Genomic DNA, 15,468 nt, shown 5'->3' on the forward strand with positions numbered 1-15,468 from the left:
TTGTCTCAGATTTTTTGGGAAGGATTAAAATTCAAAAGTGATGCAGGGAAGGAAGGATAGGCTATTGTGGGACTATGCTGGAAATTTCAGGTTTTCATTCAGTTCTTATTATAAGGTGCTTATTTGTCATCCTGGTTGTGTATATCCATGGAAAAGCATTTGGAGGGTGAAGGTACCTACTAAAGTGGCATTCTTCAATTGGGTGGTTGCTTTAGGGAAAGTATTGACTACGGATAATCTTAGAAAACATGGATTGTGTATAGCCAATTGGGTGTCATGTGCAAGAAGGATGGAGAATCTGTTAATCATCTGTTTTTACATTGTGAGGTGGCTAACTCTTTGTGGTATGAGGTTATTGGTTGGATTGGTTTATTTTGGGTGATGCCTAAGGAAGTAGTGGATCTTCTTGCATGTTGGAATGGTTGTAAGGTGAGGAAAGATGTTGCTGCCAAGTGGCGAATGATTCCTTTGTGTTTAATTTGGTGTCTATGGCTGGAAAGAAATGGGAGATGTTTTGAAGACAAGGAACACTCTTTTGAAGATCTTCGAAACTTTTTCTTTTATACTTTGAGTTTGTGGGCTAAGATCTTTGTAAGGAATGATGAGAATGTATTGAATCTGTTTCTGTTTTAGTTTTCCTGCTTTCCTGTTGTCTAGAGTGTAGTAAGTATTTCCTTTGTATACTTCCTGTGTACTTAGGCTATGCCTATTCATGATTATAAAATTCTTATTACTTATCAAAAAAATAAAGAAATAGCATAATGTGAATATTAATTTCTTAGAGGGTCAAATATAAGGGGCAGAAAACCAATTAAAGCTATCTGGAAGATGATCCCTCTATGTATCATGTGGTGTGTATGGCAGGAGCGAAATGAGAGGACCTTTGAGGACCAAGAAAGATCAGTAGAGGAGCTTAAACTTTTATTTTTCAGAACACTTTGTATCTGGGCTGTTGCTGTGGATTTAAAGGGCATGGCCATGCATGATTTTCTTGTCTCTAATGTACCTACCTAGCTAGGGCGTTAGAGTTGTAATACTGGCTTTGCCATTGATCAATAAAATTTGTTTAATTATCAAAAAAAAAAATTTCTTAGAGGGGCACCAAAAAAATCTTGTCTTCAACTCCCATCTTGTGCATCTTTGAGGAATGTAACATTCCATCGGGGAATACCATTGGAGATGATTAATAGGTCCGCAATTAAGGCTTCTTTCATTCTTGATAAACCATAAACTGGTGGATAAGTTTCCTTGAGTGCTCTATTGCCACACCATACATCATGCCAAAATTTGACATTAGCTCCGTTACCCACAGTAAAATGGATATTACTTTACTTGCATATGTATCCCAACCTCTTCTTATATGGTTCCACAACCCCACTCCACAAGGCCCACTCACCTCATTAGAGCACCATCCTCCCCATGGTTCCTCATGCTTCAATTTGATGAAAATTCTCCACAAGGCCCCCCTATTCGTAGTGATAACTCCATCACCATTTACCAAACAAGGCTATGTTGAAAGATTTCAAGTTCCAAATACCCAAACCTCCTTTGATGGGAGAGCATATTGTGGCCTGTTTAACCACACCGTGTGAAATTTAGACACGTCATTTATCTCCCTCCCCCCCCCCCCCCCAAAAAAAAAAAAATAAATAAAAAATAAAAGAAGTCCCATTGGAGTTTCTCTATACGATGAGACACCTTGGCGGGGAGCGGAAATAAGTTGGCAAATTGGAAATAGTACTTTTGATTAAGGTGATCCTATCACCTTTGGATAAATACATCCTCTTTCAACTAGCTAGTTCATCTCCATTTTTTCTAGAACATCATCCGAATAGATTTCGATTTGAACGTCGCACCCAATGGGAGGCCAAGATATTTCATGGGCAGCTGAGATATCTTGCATCCCAAAATGGAAGCCATAATCTCCACATTAGGAACATCTCCCATTGACTCTACTTCTGATTTGGCCAAGTTCACCTTTCAAGCCTGATACAACTTCAAAGCATAATAGAAGAGCCCTCAAAGCTTCAGTTTGATCATGGCTGGCCCCACAAAAGATTAACTTATCATCGGCGAATAATAGATTAGATATGTTAAGCGAGCCAGTACTTGCCTCCCCCAATAAGAATCTAGATATGAACCCACTTTCCACGACACCTAAAATCATCTTACTAAAGGCTTCCATCACAAAAACAAAGAGTAGCGGAGATAAAGGGTCACCTTGTCTCAATTCTTGTGAGCTTTTAAAGAAGCCTTTTGGCGTGCCATTCACCAATATGGAGAAACAAGCCGTAGAGATACAATGATGGATCCATGTACACCATTTTGTACCAAAGCCACATCTCTCGAGCATGTAAAATAAGAATCTCTAGTTGACATGATCATAGGTTTTTTCCATGTCTAGCTTGCACAAAAGCCCTAGGTTTTTTCAAGGATTTGCCTACCTTTAACAAAGGCATTCTAAGGCTTCGATATTAACTTCTCCAACACCTTTCTTAACCGATTCGCCAATACTTTGGAGAGAATTTTGTACAACCTGCAGACCAAGCTAATGGGACGATAAACTTTTACGTCTACGACGCTAGACTCTTTCGGTATGAGCACAATGAAAGTTGCATATAGGTTTTTTCCAAACCTTCCATTTTCATGAAACTCATGGAAGACCCCCATGATGTCTTCTTTAAGCACTTCCCAGCATATTTGAAAAAGAATCCATAGAGAAGCTGTCCGGAGCTGGAGCTTTGTCACCCTCCTTGCATTTTAATACTTGCCTGACCTCTAGCTTGTCAAATGGCCTTTCGAGTTGTTCCATTTCCTGTTAATCAAGGACATCAAAAGCAAGCCCATCTAATCTCCGTCTCCAAGAAAATTGTTCGGAGCACACATTCTCATAGTAATTGACAATGTGATATGTGATCTCATAAACGCTACATCATGTGCAAGCCGAAAACATAATTCTCAACTATTCTCAATCCAATCACAACTGAATTTAATTGAGAATTCAAGCTTAAATTTTTAGATGTTTTTCTTGTAGCAGCACAATTAATTTGCAGAAAACATGATTGGACCAATAAGTTCTCAGAATCATGCATGATTGAAACTTTTAACTTTAATATTCCTTCTATACACCTCAATATGACTGAAATGAAGATAAAATTAGCTCAATTAGTCTGGAAACTTTGGCCTTTGTACCTGATATGGTTCAATTCATTAAGAAACGCCAAGATCAGAGTTAGTCTGGTTTAGATCATATCGGTGGCTTATACACCATTCCTGACCAACTCATCTATGGGTTGATCTATAGATGATCCAGATTGCATTTTGGGGTCTAGTTGCTGCTGCTGAGCAACCCGGAGGAAAGGAGTGGGACATTGTTTGCAGTTCTATTGGAGATTGTCCCATAACTATTGGTTTTGCATCTTCTGATGACAGCAGGGTACGAGGCAGCTGGTACTTGTGTGGGTTGCCATTTGGCACAAGGGGAAGTGGTGTATGATTGTGTTTAAGTAAAGCATGTAGAGATATATATATATATATAAAAGCGAGAGAAATGTGTGTGCATGTGTGTGTGTGTGTGTGTGTGAGAGAGAGAGAGAGAGAGAGACTGATGGGGGGAGAAAGAGACTCTTCAGGGGTGGGGTCTGTTACCTAGAGCATGGGGCATCTGTCTAAGTCATAACTGGTGTATTAGAGCTGTAGAGAAGGGGGGAAGAGAGAGAGAGAGAGAGAGAGTGGCAGTCAGGCTCAGTGAAGGCTCAATTGCTTATTATACAATAAAAAGCAAGAAATGAAAGAAAAAACTGTGGCTTTGATTTCTATTCGATTATCAAGGATTACCATAAAAATGCTGGAGATTACATTGCTACATCTCTGATCAGGTTTTTTTTTTTTTTTTAAGTACATTTCTGATCGGTTTCATGTCTATAATAGGTCCTGGGAGATCATTATCGGAATTTCATCAGCAATCAATGTGTTTCCATCTCATCTTTAATTTAAATATCCTTGTAATATGATGATTGTCCTAGGCATGCTTTTCTTTCTCCAATATTGCAGTATGAACCATGACGATGTGGCTGTTTTAAAAATATATTTCACAGGAAGGAAAATCTGTTAAAAAATGTATGTAGAATGTCGTAGTTTGCTGTGACTGGACCCTCATAAGCATTCTCGTGCTAAGTTTGGATAAATCCATCCCTTTGTTTCTTTGGATAAGTAAATGCATCTCATGCTAAGTTTCCTATCTGACCTATTGAGTATCTCCTTAAAAAATGCGAGGAAGGAGGACATCTTCCATGTGATAGCATGAAATCAATCTAATTGCTTTTCTAATTTCTTTACAAGTGTGAATTTTTTGTGCATAACTTATTCATTCTTGTTAACATGATTTTGGCTGCAGAGATTTATCTTACAATGATATATCAGGAAGCTTTCCGAGTTGGGTAACTACCCCTGGTTTACAACTGTATGTCTCTTATATTCTTATACATCTTTTCTCACACAAATTTTGCTGGCTCTAACATTTTGCTTTGAAACATTAGGTATTCTGGTGCTCATACAGAGCTTCCTTTCTATCTTTTTTCAAGCATCACTTGCATAATCTTTCTTGAACAAATGTAAAGAATCAACTACATATTTTAATTAACCAATTATACAAGTATTAAAGAATCTCTTGCTTGTCCGCCTATCATTTGGTTTCCAGATGGTTATTTTAAGCATTCCACTTGTTTTGAATGCTTGAATCCCTGCAGTGACTACACCTCTCTCTCTCTCTCTCTCTCTCTGTGTGTGTGCGTGGGTGCACGCGCGCGCGTTGGGTTTGGCTGGTACATGAAGACAAAAACATAATAAGGTTCTTTTCATGGAATTATACAGGAACTTGGTGGCCAACAATTTCATATTTGGTAGCTCAAACAAAAGGTGAGTAATTGAATTATGGTATCTCTTATTCATTCATTATAAACCCATTATTGAATATAGGAATGAGAAAAAAAGGAAAACAAAAAAAGAAGAAAGAAACGATAGGAGGAGCAAGCCTTTCTTCTGTGTTTTCTGAAAACAAGAAGAAAGTTTAGAAGGCCTGGGTTTATAATAAACCTCATGTATGGTAATGCACATTTCCACATCGATTAAAAAACATATCATACTTATTCCAGTAATTCTAATCCCATAAAAAGAAAAGAATATAGAACACATTGCATCGATATTCTAAGAGAATAGGCTGTCTTCAACAATAATTATCTGAAAATAGTTTTTGAAGACGCACAAAAATTGCTTTTACGAGCAAGAGCCCAAATTAGCTGCAATTTTTTACTTCTGCAGATGATAAAATTCTGTCTGGATTGAGCATCTATCATTTTCTGTGCTTGCAGTACTTTCCCAGGGTTGAATTGTCTTCAGAAGAACTTTCCATGCTATAGGGATTCTCCAGTTTGTAAGTTTTTCGGTACTCTGGTTTCTTGTTTTGTTTGGCAATTTTCACCAACTCATGGAAAAAGTAAAAGTATATATGTTATACTTTTCTTTTCTCTTCTAGTTGTACCATACATATTATACCCACCCATGGGAAGCCCAACTCGTAAGGGCAAACTTGTGTGCATGAGCCCCATGTCACAGGTTCGGTTCCCCCCGGGATCAAATTGCAATTTAAGTGGGAGGCCATGGCGGTGGGTTGCTGTGCTAGTCTCCCTGGAGGTTTAGGTTGCATGGGTGAGTCCTAAGGGCTCTGTCGTGGGTTGGTTCCCCCGTCATCAAATATATATATATATATATATCATGTATATAACCAGATTGGACTTGGATGAAAAAATGCAAAAGAACTTCAGAAGAACATGGGAAGGATTCAAATTACAGATTTATCCACATACTCATTCCTGCCTGAAGATGTACAATGAAGTGAGGAGCACTTTATTGAGAGAGTAGTTTTAGTGTTTCGTCTATATGTTATACCTTTCCTTCAAAACTTGAGTCCGATAAATTTAGTTCCTTCTCTAGGGACAACCTTACTGGAACCACTTCAAATTATTTTCAATCATCTTGGCTCCACCATGAAACAAGGTTTTTTTATTATTTATTTTAATCTTAAAAGAGTATCCCAGTCAATGAAATGATTTCTTTTATCCGGTTCTTAGAGGGTCAACCCCCCCTTGGTTTACCCATGTATGCATAAACACAAACGCTTTCATTTTGAATCTTACAGTTGCAAACTTCTCAATCAAATGCGGTGGCAACACAATGAGAACTGCTGATGGCACAGTGTATGAGGCTGAAAATAAATCTCTTGGTCCAGCCTCGTTCTATGTAACCAGTTTAGAAAAATGGGCAGTGAGCAATGTGGGGTTGTTCGCTGACCGCAATGATCCAACTTATGTACAAATTACCTTGGCACAAGTAACTGGGACGAATACGCCAGAGCTTTTCCAGTATTCAAGAATATCCCCTGGATCACTTAGGTACTATGGCCTGGGTCTTCAGAATGGACCTTATAATGTAAGCATGCTATTCGCAGAAACAGCTTTTGCAGACCGAAACTCACAAACTTGGAAAAGTCTTGGCAGGCGAGTATTTGATATCTATATTCAGGTAAGAACTGTATAAAGCAAAACTCTGAACTATCCCTCATTGAAGTAGAACCACTAAAATGTTTCTACATGCTAAACCTTCAATGCATTATGTTTCAGATAGAATATATCACTATGCCCTCTCTGTTGCTTTTTTAGGGGAGTCTCCGACAGAAAGACTTTGACATATCAAAGGAGGCAGGTGGTGTTGAAAGAGCACTTGAAAAGGTTTTCAATGCTACTGTGTCGGAGAACTACCTTGAAGTTCACTTGTTTTGGGCTGGTAAAGGGTCCTGCTGCATACCAGTGCAGGGTTACTATGGCCCAATGATTTCGGCCCTCCGCGCTATTTCAGGTACCATTTGTAATAATTTACAGGTCTCTATTCAATTTCAAATGGCATAATGTTCTTCTCTACCTTTGACTGCCACTGATCATTGGCTTCTATTGCTCAGATTTCCAGCCTAATGTAAGTGGGATTCCACCACGTACTTCAGAAGGGAAGAATAGGACAGGGTTGGTTGTTGGTATTGCAGTCTCTGTAGGAGTTGCTAGCTCAATACTGATAGTTGCAGTTTGTTTTATGAAAAGAAAATCAGAAAGCAATGAAGAGGAAGGTAAGCGCATGGTAGTTCTTTCAACAAAGCCTGTCCTGAGTACTTACGCTATGCCTATTATTTCTCATTAATAAAATTCTTATTTACCGATCAAAAAAATTTATTTCAGCAAAACCTTTTTTGTTTGATAAGTAAGAAATTATTTTTTCAATACTTATATAAAAAAAGAAATTATTATTTCAACAAAACCTCATAATGGCATTGGCGCCTATATCTCCTAAAAGTACCAATCAACATCTAACTTCTTTAAATATTAAGCTAAAGTGAACCACATATTGGCCTTTGAATCTCCTTGGGTGCTAAAAATATTATTTTATGTATCTTATGCTAGAAGTTATATCTTATTCCATTTTTGCTTGTCTTTGCAGAGTTTCTTGGTATTGGTCCTAGACCAAATACTTATAGTTATGCTGAGCTCAGATCTGCCACAGAAGAATTTATACCTTCTAATAAGCTAGGAGAGGGAGGATTTGGAGCTGTTTACAAGGTGAACTTTCTTAATACTACATAGCCATTTAATACACAATGACGATTCGATATCAAAATTAATTAAGTGATTCTAACCTTCACCTAAGGAGGGCTTGTTTTTTCTTTTGCTTAACTGTGGTACATTATAGGGCACGCTTTCTGATGGGAGGGTAGTGGCTGTGAAGCAACTTTCAGTTGCATCTCACCAGGGGAAGAGTCAGTTTATTGCTGAGATTGCTACCATATCTGCAGTACAACATCGCAATCTTGTGAAACTGTACGGATGCTGCATTGAAGGAGATAAACGTCTCCTCGTTTATGAATATCTTGAGAACAAAAGTCTTGATCAAGCACTCTTTGGTATGATACAAAATAATCATCTTCGTGTTTTTTTTCTTACCATAGAAACAGAATTCTAAAATTTTTGAATAAAACACAAAAGAACAAATTGTACAAGAGGAACATCTTACTAGAAATAGCAAATTAGACATGAAAATCGTGAAAACTCAACCCATTACAAGTTATAGATGATGCCCAAGGAGAAAAAAAGTATTGGGAAAAGAAAGTTTTAAGCTCATCTATCACCTGCTTGAGATCCTCAAAATCTCTATCATTTCTTTTCCTTGAAATATATATCACTATATGATCAGAGACAATTTTCTACATTGTTGCAATGTGTGGGCTGCCATATAAAAAAGGGCTACTATCCTTCTAGGCATAACCTGCGCCAATCTAACTTGACCCAAAAAGACATTCCACAAGGTACTAGCAATCTCAATAGCATTAAAGGTGGCCTATTCTTATGTCCCTTATACTTGGGCTCTTCCCTATTCTTATGATCAATAAGATTTTGTTTACTAATAAAAAAAAGCTGGCCTACCAATTTCCCACTCTTTTTGCACATGCAACACCAATCTATCACAATGAAATGGCATTTCCTTAAGTAATTAGTAAGTTTTTTCATCAAAAAGTGAAAGTTGACTCTGGTTCCTCTTACAAGATTTTAAGGCATCATCTGTGAGTAAAAGAAGGGAAATGTTAAGCACACTGAGACTACTAGCCCCCATAAAGAAGCTTGAGAGAAAATCACCATCAACAGTTGTTGATAACATTTTGCCTAGAAAATAATGAAGACAACAAATTAATGAAAATAATGAAAAGTAATGAATGAAGACAACAAATTACCCTATCTAAACCATGAGAGCTAACTGAAGTAGTAGAAGTGCCATTCACCAATATAGAAAAGTACACCAAAGAAATGCAATGTGCCATTAAAGAATGTCATTTATCCCCCATATCTCCGAAGCAAATAATAAAAAGATTATAAATTAACACGATTATAAATTAACGCGATCATACATACACCTTTGGAATTTGGATTTCTAGAGCGTAAAATGATTTGTACAGGCCTAGGGTGTGCAAGCCCCATGCAAGCCTTTTTTAAAAAATGGGACCCACTTGAAAAATTACTTCTATATGGTGGGTACCACTTTTGTTTAAAAGGCTTGCACAGAGCTTGTATGTAGCATCACTTTTCCTGAGCACCCTTGGCTTACTTGGGCTAAGCCTATCACCGATGAATTCATTAGCAATTACATAGGGTTTAAAATTTGTCTACTTCTAACAACTGTGTTTTGTGGCTTCGAAATAATCTTCTCAACAACCCTACTCAACTGATTAGCAAGGACATTAACAATTATCTTTTACTATATGCTAAAAATATATATTAAACAAATAAATTTACCTCCTCCTTAGTTTATGTTTTAGGGACAAGTGGTTTCATGGTATCAGATCAAGGGTCCTGAGTTTGAATCCTGACTCTGCACTTTACAACTTTAATTAAATATTTTACGTGTTGGGCCCCCACTTATTAAGCGGAGTCTAACCCACTCATGGGGAGGAGTGTTAAGAATATAAGTAATGGTTTAACACACCCTATTCATAGTCTAATGGTGTGGTAATTTTAGCATCCACAGATCCATTACCCCAACTTTTTAAGTAATTAAGGCTATGAGAGTGGCACTAAGGCTTTTTTCAAACTTACAATAGTATGAAAATCCTGGAATACCCTTATACTGTTTGATCACATCCTAGCAAGCTTGAAAGAAAACCCTTGCAAAACCACCTGGTCTTGGTGCTTTATCACTAATCATACTAGTTACCACATCGAGAACCTAACTCTCTACAAATGGTCTCTCAACCAATGTGACCATCGCTTCATGTATGGACTCAAGTGCTAATCCATCAAGCTTGTCCAAGCAAACCGCTAATGGAAATTGAGCCATCAACCAAAAGCATCTCAATAGCATTGTTCACAATATGACTTCTAATCTTGTTTTGATCAGAGGAGATTGAACCATCTACCAAAAGCATCTCAATAGCGTTGTTCCCCTTTCTAATCTCTATAGTGATTTCTAATCTCAGTTAGCTGCTTGATGGAACAACTTTGTACACCTATTGCCCTCTTTTAATCATAGTGCCCTTGTTTTTACCTCCAAGACCACTCTATTTTAATGACCCTTTCTAGATCAATGATTGCCAGGTTTTTCTTAGCTTATATTCTTCATATGGTGCCCTCTCTTATTCCTTACCAATCTGACCTTGTAACTCCTCTAGTGCTATATGTTACCAAAGACTTGCTCATTCCAAGACCTTAGGACATTCTTTAAAGCGTTTAGTTTGTGAGCGAAGATAAAGCTTATGGTTCTTTGGAAATGGTAGGATAACCACCACTATCTAATGCTATCATCAAAATCTTCTACTTTTAACCACAACTAGTTGGCACGTGCACTATCTATGGGAAAAATTGTTTAGTCTTTAGTTCTATTTTATTTCAAATTTTGTTTAAAACTTGATTGTGAAGTTGTTTGACTAGCTCTTTTAGATTACTAATTGCAATGAATTATATATACATTAAAGAAGATAAGTGTTATAGATGAGAGAATACATGTTCATCTTGACTTTTAAAATTCCATGATCTTGCAAATTATAATACAAAACATTTTAACACAAAAACTGGATGACGTGGCCCAACAAGAAGAAAACTGTTGCTTCAAAAATCACATATAAAGGAAAGAAGACGAAATGTAACAAATGAAAGAAAACTAAGAAATGTAACAAATGAAAGAAAACTAAGTGTTCCTAACCAAACAAAGTGTTACTAACCAATGAAGTTCCATGATTTTTCAATTGTATTAAATTATAGTCATTTAACACTTGAATGGAAACATGACTCAATAGTAGCAAAGCTATTGCTTTGAAAATCATTTATGTTATAGATTCTCGGATTTGAAATACCTGTTACCCCTTGAATGCCTTCTCAGTCAATAAAAACAGGGAAATGTTCTGAGTAAAGTCGGGATAACCTTTTATATAGATCAGGAAAGTGCACTTCCCAATCTGTTTGTACAAGGAATCTATCAATTCCAAACCAACAAGAAGTGTCCGAACTTATAGACCACATGAAAGGGCCTCCATTGTCCATGATATGCTTCTCAAAGATGAAGTTTGAGAAATCCACCATGACAAAACAATTATGAGCTTCATCCTATTATTCACTTAGAAACCAAGTGAGATTGAAATCCCACCTTTGCAGTGGTTACCTTGAACTAAAAACTAAAAATATTGGTAACTCAACATTTAAAAAAAAAAAGCCACTTACAATTGGTTTCTATACACAATAAAGGAGAATTATTTTACTTTCATTGAATTGTTAATGTACAAAATTTCTCCTTTTAGTTTGTTTTGTGGGAAAAGACAACAGAAATTCATATATTCAGATTGTCACCTATCATTCAATACTATGGCCAGAACGCATACTGTGCTCTAACCTTTGCACTGAATCCCGTTTGTCATGTATACACCTCATAACTAGTGGGGTCATGTGGGGAAGAAGCAGAAGCTCTTGCCTTGCTGAACTTTATACAGTTTGATTCAATTCATTCAGGTCAAGTTTTGGGTTTATTTCAAGAGACGGATGTAGTGTTTCTCACCAAACCTGGAGAGAAAAACAGAATCATCTAGAGTTTAATGATTGAGATGATTGAAATTCTTGAGAGCCATGTTGTAACCTTGATCAATCCATTGTGAAATTTCTTGCTTTGAACGTGGATGCAGGCCAAACTTTTAATCATGTATACTTATTTCACTGCTTTGTGTTTATTGTCTTATTGTTATCTCATTAAATCTTTGAACCATTTGTAAAACTATCGTAGGCGTTTTTTATACTTTCTGGAGTATTTTCATGTTTTTACTTACATAGATGAAATTAATTAACAATAAAGTTCTGGGAGATTGCACTTTTCACCCGTAAAGTACTGCACCCTAAACTACAAATAGTTGCACCATTAACTATTAAATATGTTTCACTTTGTACCTTCCATTCAAATATATGACCATTAAGATTGTGCCAATCCACATTACTCACTGAATAATTAAATTTGTTTGGCAACATAACACAATCTTAACAGATAGATATGAGTAGAAGGTAGAAAGTGAAACCTATTGGTAATTTAGGGTGCAAATTCAAACCTTTGTAGTTTAGGATGCAAAGTGTATGATAAGTGGTAGTTAGTGGGTGAAAATTGTAGCTAACGTATATATTTTTGCCCCAAATTACTCGTGGTTATGAATATTAACCACCACTTCACAACTGTTCAAGTTTTATAAGATGGCAACCACTTCTTATACAGGAAAAAATGACCTGAATCTTGATTGGCCTACCCGGTTCGGCATATGCATAGGAACTGCAAGGGGCCTAGCTTATCTTCATGAGGAGTCAAGGCCGAGAATTGTACATCGAGATGTCAAGGCTAGTAATATCTTGCTTGATGAAGAACTTTGCCCCAAGATTTCAGATTTTGGATTGGCCAAGCTATACGACGATAAGATGACACACATCAGCACCCGAGTAGCTGGGACCATGTAAGCTATATCTTTCAACCCCTTTCTAAATGTGAGAAGGAAAAAGAAAAATAGTTTATTCTAGGCATGATTATATAACCATCACATACAAACTTAAGGGCTTGGAGTAATATATTTTAATATATGGCTGATTTAATATATTTTAATACAAACTCAAAGCTACTAATAGATTGAATTGAGAACAAGAATGACTACTTTAGCTGGATCCATCGGCTTATCACATTGGTCTTAATTCCATGATTTTTTTTTTAAACAAACCGCTGCCGAATCTGACTGGTGTTGGACAAAATTAGTTATTTATTAAGGTACAGACAAGTTGTTGTATGGTGGCCAATAACATTGGAAGATATGTTGCTATAACTTTTAAACACGGGAAAAGTGAGTGTATATGTTTACAAATTGAAAAGGTATTGAATCTTGGTTTTCAAAAAAGAAAGCTTTGAGCTTGTTGGAATTGTCTACTTTAGCAGTTATGTTTTAGGATATCTAGGTTAGATTTTTTTGGGGGAAAGGTTGGGAGAGCTTGTTGGTTTGACATTATTTTATGATGCACGAGAGGGGTATAGTTTGGGCTTTGAAATAAGCAAGAACGAGAACAACACCACCTTTTTAAGTGTTTAGGGTGTTAGATTTTATGTTGAAAAATTATATTTGCAAGCCAATTAGAGGACATGCCCTACATTGTGGACATGGCAGAATTTTGATTTGCAGGAGAGTATGATTTTAAATTCTTTTCCAAATCAAATCCTGCCTTATTAATAGTGTGGCGTGTATTTTCTTGATACTGTCTCACAAACAGAAGCCTCTTTAAGACATTTCATGCTAGAACTCTCATAATCCAACAAAGAGGAGCTAAAAGTAAAACATGACCCAAAAAAGCTCCTGGGCGAGTATAGCCCATGTCCGGTAAAATTTTAGACATTGAGGAAATAATCCAGCCACTTAATCCCATGGAAATATAATCAGAATTACCCAGAAGCTTAATGTCAAGAAACAAAAAATAAAAAATAAAAGTAGTTAGCATAGTGTTCAGTCGTGCCAACCCTGCCTACAAAATTTGCCAACATTATGTGTTGACTAGACCCAAGTCAACGTTATACCATACTTATTCATATATTCTTTAACTTGGTACTCTCTTTTGTGAGCCTATTGTTCTTGATTAACTGAGCAGTCATGAAGATATCGTCAAGGGTATATCCTCAAGGGTTCTTCACTAAGCAATTTATTTTTAATCATTTTCACTCTTTTAGCGGCTATCTAGCTCCAGAGTATGCAATGCGTGGACACTTAACAGAAAAGGCAGATGTTTTCGGTTTTGGTGTTGTTGCTCTAGAGATCCTCAGTGGAAGGCCAAACTCAGACAATAGCTTGGATGCTGAAAAGATTTATCTGCTTGAATGGGTATATATAGAAAATGAATCTCACTCTCTCTCAAATTACTATGTAATTGATTTTTATTGGTTTTTCCTTGTGATAATCACTAGTACATTTTCTAGGCATGGACTCTTCATGAACATAACCAAGCTTTGGGATTGGTGGATCCTAAATTACTGGAGTTTGATGAAAATGAAGCGACTAGAGTGATAAGAGTGGCTCTTTTGTGCACTCAGGCATCACCAATGATGCGCCCCCGCATGTCACGTGTTGTTGCCATGCTTGCTGGAGATATTGAAGTGGGCACTGTTACAACAAAGCCAAGTTATTTAACAGATTTGGATTTCAAAGACGTCACAGGAGAATTTTCAGATGAAGGTAATATTGTGGCAACTGCCTCGAGTAGTAGTATTAAGAGACGGCAGAAAAACCAAGATGGCAACACAGCTGATGTGAGCCCGACTGATCGAACGCCCTCACCTATGAATGTCACCAAATCAATGGTCACTGATGTTATTGGAGAAGGAAGATGAACAGTATCTTGTCTTGCTATATAATCGTGTCAATTTGGTAACAGTCTGGCAGATCTAGGGTTTGGTAGCTCAAGAATTGGGGGTTGCGTTGGGAGGAGAAGACTCGGGAAGCTGAAGGTTCTCTGTCAAGGACAGTGTGCTTGGAGTTGGGAGTTTAGTTCAAGTGAAGGAAGATCTTTGCTTTATTTTGCTTTGCTTAGTAGTTAGCCTTTTTATTTAATACTTTAAAGGGCCGGGAGCCTGTTCCCATGGGCCAACTAGTGTAAGGACTTAAATAATAGTTTAACCTTTAATTTCGTCCTGGCCCATGGCCTTTTAGGGTTGCTGTTTACTTTAGAATTTAGATTCCTTGACTGTATTATATATTGTTCAGAGCAGTATGTAAGAACTTTATACCTTTCCCCTTTTCCCGATTTCCTTTATTTTCTTAGAGGAGCTCTCCTAGAAGAGAGCAACCCACAGTGACATTTATCCAAACAGCAAGGGTGTATTACACAATCATGGTGGTATTCAATTTGCCTTAACATCAATCACAGTTGCCTTTAAGCTTATGCAAAAGGTGTGTTTATAGAGTGAAATTATTTATCAACAGGTGTACCAGATAACTAATGGGTTTTAATGGTTGTGAAGTTATGGATTTATAACATAAAAGACAATGTTTCAAAACCATGGTACCTATCTGACAAAATTTGCACAAAAGTCTATATGCCAAATATAGGCATGGTGTTGAGTTTGGCTTGATTACCTGCAGAAAATGTCATTTATGAGGCATGACTTGACTGTTGCTCGACCTTGGCTCGAGCAAACCTTGACTCGACACTCCGCTCGAGCGGAATGTCGAGTGAGAAGCTAACCTGTGAGTTTGCTCAACACACGCTTGATAGTCAACTCAAGCGAGAAGCCAACCGATGAGTTTGCTCAACACTCAGCTTGAGCGAGTGCCTACCCTAAATGTGTACTCAACACTGCTAGACATTTTGCTCGAGCGAATGTTAT

The 15,468-nt window shown here is 37.1% G+C and overlaps 1 protein-coding gene across 1 annotated transcript in view; it reads left to right on the forward strand.

Moving 5' to 3' along the window:
* The window catches only part of LOC122277541 (probable LRR receptor-like serine/threonine-protein kinase At1g56130), a 35,950-nt gene extending 20,929 nt beyond the window's left edge, over positions 1-15,021 (forward strand). The window contains exons 14-24 of the mRNA XM_043087555.1: positions 4,397-4,462; positions 4,873-4,917; positions 5,370-5,431; positions 6,197-6,579; positions 6,717-6,912; positions 7,013-7,174; positions 7,543-7,661; positions 7,792-8,002; positions 12,334-12,565; positions 13,816-13,966; positions 14,062-15,021. Coding sequence (XP_042943489.1) covers positions 4,397-4,462; positions 4,873-4,917; positions 5,370-5,431; positions 6,197-6,579; positions 6,717-6,912; positions 7,013-7,174; positions 7,543-7,661; positions 7,792-8,002; positions 12,334-12,565; positions 13,816-13,966; positions 14,062-14,472 — 2,038 coding nt within the window. The 3' untranslated portion in view covers positions 14,473-15,021. The remainder of the gene's footprint in view (positions 1-4,396; positions 4,463-4,872; positions 4,918-5,369; positions 5,432-6,196; positions 6,580-6,716; positions 6,913-7,012; positions 7,175-7,542; positions 7,662-7,791; positions 8,003-12,333; positions 12,566-13,815; positions 13,967-14,061) is intronic.
* The last annotated feature ends 447 nt before the right edge of the window (positions 15,022-15,468 follow it).

This window comes from Carya illinoinensis, chromosome 9 (assembly GCF_018687715.1).
Source record: "Carya illinoinensis cultivar Pawnee chromosome 9, C.illinoinensisPawnee_v1, whole genome shotgun sequence".
NCBI lineage: Eukaryota > Viridiplantae > Streptophyta > Magnoliopsida > Fagales > Juglandaceae > Carya > Carya illinoinensis.